General features: G+C 37.0%; 1 protein-coding gene across 1 annotated transcript in view; it reads right to left on the bottom strand.

The window, feature by feature from the left end:
* Positions 1-9,633, bottom strand: part of NBEAL1 (neurobeachin like 1) — a 96,895-nt gene that overhangs the window by 71,618 nt on the left and 15,644 nt on the right. Inside the window, exons 2-4 of the mRNA XM_015819606.1 lie at positions 8,935-9,026; positions 4,344-4,505; positions 3,487-3,568 (exon numbers count right to left, since the gene is read on the bottom strand). Of these exons, the coding sequence (XP_015675092.1) occupies positions 3,487-3,568; positions 4,344-4,505; positions 8,935-9,026 (336 nt within the window). The remainder of the gene's footprint in view (positions 1-3,486; positions 3,569-4,343; positions 4,506-8,934; positions 9,027-9,633) is intronic.

Genomic DNA, 9,633 nt, shown 5'->3' with positions numbered 1-9,633 from the left:
TGGCCATTGCAAATTCATTTATTTACCTGCTGAATGTAGAGTGTGGTCATTGTAATCACATGGTTAATATAGGAACAAGTCCCAATCTCTTCCACATTATCTAAGTTTCTGAAACAGAATGAAACATGTAAGAGGTGAAGCAATTGTATGATAGAAGTGGACTAATGGAAATGAATATCTATAGAGATTTCCAAAATTAATCCTACACAAATGTTTAAATATCCCAAATGCAAACTATGAGAGGCTACATGTTTTAAAATCTCACTTTTCTCTGTAATGTAGAAACCTTGATATAGCAAATGTATTAATATCAGAATGACCAGTTAACTATATTTTCAATAGCTGAGGCTACATGTTATGCTAACCATAATGTAGTTAATTCTGGCTTAGAATTATATATTATTTTAGCTTTGAAAGCAACTTATAGCTTAACATGAGTTAATATGAGTTGGTTACAATTATGCCTTCTTCAACAACCCACAGATAAATCAAATCATGACTGAAAATTATTTTTTAAAATATGCATTTATTTTGATTGAACATAGCCAGGGTCCCATCAACATGGGCTGTTCACAATATAAAAACAAATATACAATCCAAATAAAAGCATAGCAATTTTGATAATATGAAATTCAGTTACCATAGATATAGCCAATGTTCTAACTCAGTGTTGGCGAACCTATGGCACGGGTGCCAGAGACGGCACTCAGAGCCCTCTCTGTGGGCACACGCGCTGTCGCCCCAGTCCTAGGCCTTCAGCTGGGTTTTATAAAACCTTTTCACTTTAAGTCTCTGCTGCCGTGTGAAAAAAAAAAAAAGGTTCAATCGATCAATCAATTTCAACTTCTCGCGGGGAAAAAAAGATCTCATAAAGTTGGAATTGATTGATTAAACTTTTTAGTCCCACCAAGTCTGCTGTTACCACTGCAGCCACGCCCACCCAATGGGCCACACCCACCCAATGGGCCACACCCATCCGGCACCCGACGATGCATAAGTGGGTTTTGGGTTGCAGTTTGGGCACTCGGTCTCTAAAAGGTTCGCCACCACTGTTCTAACTCCTAGACTAATTTGATATTATACTTCCAAGAGAGAAAAAGAGATAGAGGGGAGAAAAAAAATGGGAAGAATACAAAAAGAGAGGGGATTGAGCAGGTACACTCGGAAATCAGTAAACAAAAAACTGAAAGAAAAGTAATGGAAATAGAATATATCAGGGATCTCTTTCTTGACACTCTCCAGTGTATTATGAAAAGACAATTCGGTGAAAAAAGATACCGGCAAAGAATGATGAAGAACTTGACTAGGAGAAGTGTCAGTGCTTGTTGTGGCTCTTCCAACCCTTCTGACAATTTCTGAACGCAATGCAGCAACTGGAGCCTCAAAACCTGAAGAATGTTATCAGGAAGCAGAGATATTCCAGGGGGAATGTCATCCACCCTAAAATAAAGCCAGTAAATATGAGAGGCAAAAAGCAACAGTCATTGACATAATTATAGCTTTGGAACTTCTTAGCTACAACTCTATTTTCTCCAGATACCATCTGCCTGCAGGACAAGGTCTCTCAAGAGATAAAAAAAAAGTTGGGGTACAGAAGATGACCTTAGTGGCAACCTCCTCATCGCGCAACAGCTTTCCCCCTGAAGGAAGACTGACTCCCACCCTTCTATGCTTTAGGAGAATGGTAAAACCAAACCTAAACCAAACTGAAGCATAGAACCCAAGTCCGGCCTGATTCAGAGTAAAGACTGATTGACTCCTAGAATTAGGCTGAGACTCTGAAGAACTGTGAATTCAGGCTGGTGCTCATAATGGTATGTTTTTAAACTCTATATTCCATTTTTGGAAACCCAACCAAAGAAAAAAGCAGAGAATTTGTACAATTTAGCAGGGGACAGCGGGGGCATTTTTTGTCAGAATCCCAGTTTATTCCTCCATACCAGGTGCTTGTTTCTTTTAACAGTATTGTAGATATTTATTTTAATATCCCTTGGCAAAAAATTCCAGTTTGTCAGTGCTAAGCCACCTGTGATATTCCTAATAGTGGCATACTTAAATAATAATAATAATATTCAAACTTAAGCACATTTGATGATTGGAAATACATGGAGGACTACAGAAACAGAAAATAATTACAAAATTTTTTCCAGTATTGCATAGTTCTTCTATTATTCCTCTCAAGATTTTCCTCAATGTTTTTCCCAACTGACACCAGATTAACTACATGGTAATTAAGAGCAATTAAAGTATAACACTAGATTCCTCATGATTAGCTAACCTCTAAACAAAAAGCTTGCTGTGTATTATTGCTTTTCTATGACTGTTTTATATGGAATCAGATTCCGAAACTGAGATAAGCATCTCTATTATTAGAGTCACCTTAGATATAAGTTTAACACAGTAACTGGAAAAAAAGAACTTGACATATTCTTATTTCCTTCCCAATAGAAAACTCTCCTCTGCAGTAAGGCAAACAGGTAGGAAGATTTTTACCTCTTCAGATATAAATAAAACAACATGTCAAAGGAACTTTGGAATATACAAAGGAGGAGATTAATCTTTCATGTTGCACCAGCACAGTTGCCAAAAAACTGACTGTAATATAGAGTGCTTGGCTTTCCCTTAAAAGAGAAGCAAAGCACCATGATGATTTTGGTCTATACCATGGGTGTCAAACTCGATCGCGTCACGTGACATATCATAATGCATCGCAACATTTTTTGCCTTTGCGGAGCCAGGATGGATGTGGCCTGCGCATGATGCATTTGGCCCATGGGCCACCAGTTTGACACCCCTGGTCTATATGTTCCTTACAAGCCTACACCTCTGAATAACATTCTTCCTGTAATATAATATCAGCTTTGTCTGTTGAGTTACCTTGAGAAAAAATTGGATGAGAAAAAAAATATTAGGAGAATGCCTACAAGAAGGGGTGCCCTGAAGTCAACTGACTTCATCCTATGCTTTTCAAATGTAATGGTCAAGAATCATAGAACTTGGGCCCCTCAGTCCTGTCCCTTCCCAGGACAACCCCCCAACCTAAAATATTTTTGATGGGCAGCTGTCTAGCTCCTATTTAAACTTGTCCATTGAACATAGTTCATTGTCTCCTTTAATAGCTAGTTCCCCCATTGAATTACTTTTACTATTAGAAAGTTTCTTCAACTCTTCAACTGGAATCTTCTGTAATTTAAGATTACTCCACATCCTGAAAAAATAACAGGATCTTCTTCTCTGTTACATTCTTTCAGTTGCTTAACAACCTGGGTATCTTCGAGACCGTCTTCTGCCGCAGATTGCCTCCCATCGACCGGTACGCTCCCACAGAGCGGGCCTCCTCAGGGTGCCGTCGGCCAAACAGTGTCGGCTGGCGACCCCCAGGGGGAGGGCCTTCTCTGTGGGAGCTCCCACCCTGTGGAACGAACTCCCCCCAGAGATCCGGATTATTCCGGATCTCCCNTGGCCATTGCAAATTCATTTATTTACCTGCTGAATGTAGAGTGTGGTCATTGTAATCACATGGTTAATATAGGAACAAGTCCCAATCTCTTCCACATTATCTAAGTTTCTGAAACAGAATGAAACATGTAAGAGGTGAAGCAATTGTATGATAGAAGTGGACTAATGGAAATGAATATCTATAGAGATTTCCAAAATTATTCCTACACAAATGTTTAAATATCCCAAATGCAAACTATGAGAGGCTACATGTTTTAAAATCTCACTTTTCTCTGTAATGTAGAAACCTTGATATAGCAAATGTATTAATATCAGAATGACCAGTTAACTATATTTTCAATAGCTGAGGCTACATGTTATGCTAACCATAATGTAGTTAATTCTGGCTTAGAATTATATATTATTTTAGCTTTGAAAGCAACTTATAGCTTAACATGAGTTAATATGAGTTGGTTACAATTATGCCTTCTTCAACAACCCACAGAAAAATCAAATCATGACTGAAAATTATTTTTTAAAATATGCATTTATTTTGATTGAACATAGCCAGGGTCCCATCAACATGGGCTGTTCACAATATAAAAACAAATATACAATCCAAATAAAAGCATAGCAATTTTGATAATATGAAATTCAGTTACCATAGATATAGCCAATGTTCTAACTCCTAGACTAATTTGATATTATACTTCCAAGAGAGAAAAAGAGATAGAGGGGAGAAAAAAAATGGGAAGAATACAAAAAGAGAGGGGATTGAGCAGGTACACTCGGAAATCAGTAAACAAAAAATTGAAAGAAAAGTAATGGAAATAGAATATATCAGGGATCTCTTTCTTGACACTGTCCAGTGTATTATGAAAAGACAATTCGGTGAAAAAAGATACCGGCAAAGAATGATGAAGAACTTGACTAGGAGAAGTGTCAGTGCTTGTTGTGGCTCTTCCAACCCTTCTGACAATTTCTGAACGCAATGCAGCAACTGGAGCCTCAAAACCTGAAGAATGTTATCAGGAAGCAGAGATATTCCAGGGGGAATGTCATCCACCCTAAAATAAAGCCAGTAAATATGAGAGGCAAAAAGCAACAGTCATTGACATAATTATAGCTTTGGAACTTCTTAGCTACAACTCTATTTTCTCCAGATACCATCTGCCTGCAGGACAAGGTCTCTCAAGAGATAAAAAAAAGTTGGGGTACAGAAGATGACCTTAGTGGCAACCTCCTCATCGCGCAACAGCTTTCCCCCTGAAGGAAGACTGACTCCCACCCTTCTATGCTTTAGGAGAATGGTAAAACCAAACCTAAACCAAACTGAAGCATAGAACCCAAGTCCGGCCTGAAGAACTGTGAATTCAGGCTGGTGCTCATAATGGTATGTTTTTAAACTCTATATTCCATTTTTGGAAACCCAACCAAAGAAAAAAGCAGAGAATTTGTACAATTTAGCAGGGGACAGCGGGGGCATTTTTTGTCAGAATCCCAGTTTATTCCTCCATACCAGGTGCTTGTTTCTTTTAACAGTATTGTAGATATTTATTTTAATATCCCTTGGCAAAAAATTCCAGTTTGTCAGTGCTAAGCCACCTGTGATATTCCTAATAGTGGCATACTTAAAAAATAATAATAATATTCAAACTTAAGCACATTTGATGATTGGAAATACATGGAGGACTACAGAAACAGAAAATAATTACAAAATTTTTTCCAGTATTGCATAGTTCTTCTATTATTCCTCTCAAGATTTTCCTCAATGTTTTTCCCAACTGACACCAGATTAACTACATGGTAATTAAGAGCAATTAAAGTATAACACTAGATTCCTCATGATTAGCTAACCTCTAAACAAAAAGCTTGCTGTGTATTATTGCTTTTCTATGACTGTTTTATATGGAATCAGATTCCGAAACTGAGATAAGCATCTCTATTATTAGAGTCACCTTAGATATAAGTTTAACACAGTAACTGGAAAAAAAGAACTTGACATATTCTTATTTCCTTCCCAATAGAAAACTCTCCCCTGCAGTAAGGCAAACAGGTAGGAAGATTTTTACCTCTTCAGATATAAATAAAACAACATGTCAAAGGAACTTTGGAATATACAAAGGAGGAGATTAATCTTTCATGTTGCACCAGCACAGTTGCCAAAAAACTGACTGTAATATAGAGTGCTTGGCTTTCCCTTAAAAGAGAAGCAAAGCACCATGATGATTTTGGTCTATACCATGGGTGTCAAACTCGATCGCGTCACGTGACATATCATAATGCATCGAAACATTTTTTGCCTTTGCGGAGCCAGGATGGACGTGGCCTGCGCATGATGCATTTGGCCCATGGGCCACCAGTTTGACACCCCTGGTCTATATGTTCCTTACAAGCCTACACCTCTGAATAACATTCTTCCTGTAATATAATATCAGCTTTGTCTGTTGAGTTACCTTGAGAAAAAATTGGATGAGAAAAAAAATATTAGGAGAACGCCTACAAGAAGGGGTGCCCTGAAGTCAACTGACTTCATCCTATGCTTTTCAAATGTAATGGTCAAGAATCATAGAACTTGGGCCCCTCAGTCCTGTCCCTTCCCAGGACAACCCCCCAACCTAAAATATTTTTGATGGGCAGCTGTCTAGCTCCTATTTAAACTTGTCCATTGAACATTGTTCATTGTCTCCTTTAATAGCTAGTTCCCCCATTGAATTACTTTTACTATTAGAAAGTTTCTTCAACTCTTCAACTGGAATCTTCTGTAATTTAAGATTACTCCACATCCTGAAAAAATAACAGGATCTTCTTCTCTGTTACATTCTTTCAGTTGCTTAACAAGTGCTGTAACATCCTCCCAATCATCTTTTCTCAAGGATCAACAGTTCCTTCTATACCTCCTTGTCCTTTGCACTTGCTTCAGTTTCTTTAAATATTAAAGTAGGGTGCTTTAAATTAGACACAGTAACTTAGATGGAGGTCTGGCTAATGAAGAATATAGTGGAACTATTACTTTCCATATTTTGGGAATTTTACTCTACTGATGAAGCCTAAAATTGCCTTTACCCAATCCAGTCACACAGCTGATCCATTATCAACTTGTGGTCAACTATAATTTCTAGATCCTTTATATCCATATTATTACCCAAGTCAAGTTTCCCCCACTTATGGAACTGACTTATTTTATAATACTCCATTTGCCTTTATAAAAAAAATGCACCCATTATGCACAAAAAAGAGATTACCAGGCATCCAGTATTATTTTAAAAAAATACACAACCATTTTTAGCAATCCACATCCTCCATTTCAAATCTATTTTTAAATTCAAGATTTTGCCACTATTATAAAAATGCAGCACCAATATGGGGTGATATATTCCAAAATATGTCCTTCTCAATATAACTGAATACTAAAATGGTAGCACCTGTAATTGAAAACATACATCCCATAAAATATGTTATTTTAGGGAAGCATTTTTACACCATAACAATCTTCACCTTTATCTCCCTAGATATTTTCTCTTATCAATCAGTAAATTCAATCCTGTCAATAACATCAGAGCAAAACTCTAGATTTTATACTGAACAGTTAAACAACACTGTTGCTAATCTACAGATTGTATACTTTCTCCCTTTTAATATTTTGTTATGCTGATACCTAAAAATACTATTAGTTAAGATATGATAAAACAATTCAGGCTTAATCTAAAAGTTATCAACCATACAGTAGACATCCAAACTGATTTGTAGGTCTTCAAAATTACTTTTATTTTAAGAATATGTTAAAATTAAAATTAAGGCACAACTGAAGAATTCTGTGACCAGGAGACTGTAACTAATGCTCCACTAAATGCCCTATTCAGTCCAATCTCTAAAGTTGATTCAAATAATTTACTCCGTGTTGGTTGTCCTGATAGAAGGAGTTCCTTCAACAAAATGTTACTAATCTTCATCCTACATTCAGTATCCTGTTTTCACTTGAGTCAATTTGAGTCAAACTTGAATCAAACAATGAAAATCCATCCATGATTATCAGGCTACACCCTGATTATTCAGTGATGCAAACTGGTAATTTTAGAATTAAGACTTCCTGGTCTCAGACACTCTGTGTGTAGATGGACTACAGCTGTGCTGCATTTGAGGACATTCCTGATCACTCTACTGGGGACCAGATTTCTGTCCCAACTGCCACACAACTCCACATCTTTACCAATGAGTAAGCTCCACTAGAGACCACAGGGACTGACCTTTGAACAAGCACACAAAGAATTCATGCTGCTAAGAGAATGCATTATCTTAGGCTAAGTAAGTACATTCAAAAAGCACATTCCAAGGTCATTTCCTGGTTTAAAGCAAACAAGAATGTTTACTTGACTCTCTAATTTAACAGCTCAAAACCCATTTTTGAAGAATGTAAGCTAGGACAAGAAATACCAGTGTGGAACAAAGGGAGAATATCCTAATGTAAAATAAAGTTGATGAATACCACAACTTTAGCTTGGGGCACTACTGATTTTGATCATTTTGCTGACAAAATGACCTGTAAGATATGAGATGAAACAGACTGGAACTTTTGTGTGTCAGGTTCCAAGTATACTTTGGAGAAGAACAACAGCTTAGTTCTTCAGGCCATGTGATGTTTGTGCACTTTGTGTGCGTTGGGATCAACATACAGGGGGCCATGTGCTATCACTTGTATCTCCAAATCTGGGGATAGTACATTGATGCACATATGCAACACTCCTTCCCCCAAACTAAATTTGGCAACCAACAGAAAGTCTTGCTCTCCTGCAAGTCTTCCGCATAGAAAAATCAGCAGCTAAGATTTAAATTTTGGCAGCATTCTTCCATTTATTGCTGCTTCACATTTTAGATTTGATGTGTGCATGAATGTCCATGGAGGGAGGAGTTAAAATCTCCAAGATGGTGTGTTCATTGTCATTGTAAAAACTCTACCCCTTTTGTACATATGGCAATGTGTATCTATGTACAATTCAATCATGATATTAATCCACCACCCGCAGATTTTATTCACTTACATCACTCTGTGTGTGTGTGTGTGTGTGTGTGTGTGTAGGCACACTGAATCAGAATAGAGGTGGAAGGGACCTTAGAGATCTTCTAGTCCAGTCACCTGCTCAAGCAGGAGACCCTATACCATTTCAGACAACTGACTGACCTGTCTCTTCTTAAACTCATTTTCGCATGAGTTCTTCAAGAGAAGTTAATATAAAATACGATTCAAAGAGATAACAGAGTTAAGATTAGAGCAGCTTGCATTTTCCATTAAATGATGAGGAAAAAATTAAACAAGCACAAAATGTGGGGACATTATACATTTTATCAGGATTAATAGTAGACCATCAGATAAAAAGATGTGCTGAATTCTTCACTTTGATTTGTGTATATTATACTTGATAAAAGTATTATCACAAATATTTTATATCTATTTAGCCATATTATATATCAGATCAAATCAGATCTATTTCAACATACCGAGTGGGCAGTTTTTCAAAGTCCACATCCAGAAACTGTTCATAGCTAGAAACAAAACTGTCCAACCAGAGCTTCAAGTAGTCTGGATCTTTCTGTAAAGAAAAACAGACTGGTTTAATACATTGTTTTTGTTTTTTAATCCCAGAAATATTTGAAAATGTTTTTGTACTTCGCTTGCCCCAGTATACTCCTTCTGTACTTCTGACATGCCGAATTTAGATGTTTCTCATTTAATCATCAATTCAGATATTATATGTTCATGAAGTCATGAATTCAGCTCAGCTTAAAGGAAACTTTACGTTTTATCCAACTGAATGGAAAAAGAGAAGCTATTTACTAAACTGAGAAAAACCTGTTCCAACCAATCATTTAAACAAGACTGGAGAGTAAAGAGAAAGGCACAGGTATCAGTGGTAGGGTGTGTACATTCAAAAGACACAGGTTTTATACCTATCGCCTAAAGTAGCTTACAGAAAACTAATTGGAAAAGACTTGGATATCAGAGAGCTACAGCCAGCACATACTGAGTGAGATGGATCAATGATTTGATTCACTGGTCTGCTTCATAAAACAAATCCAGCAACAAAGTGATGTGTTTCAATCTGGCTTTATATGTTATACAAACCTAGCTTCTGCAGTCTGCATTAAATCAGTGACTGTAGTTTGCTTAATAAATTATGATTAAACCTTGTGAAATCT

Source organism: Protobothrops mucrosquamatus, unplaced genomic scaffold, assembly GCF_001527695.2.
Source record: "Protobothrops mucrosquamatus isolate PMUCROS unplaced genomic scaffold, P.Mucros_1.0 scaffold958, whole genome shotgun sequence".
In the NCBI taxonomy this organism is placed as follows: Eukaryota; Metazoa; Chordata; class Lepidosauria; order Squamata; family Viperidae; genus Protobothrops; species Protobothrops mucrosquamatus.
Note: the sequence above shows the minus strand (reverse complement) of the source record. Positions and strands in the feature narration are given on the sequence as shown.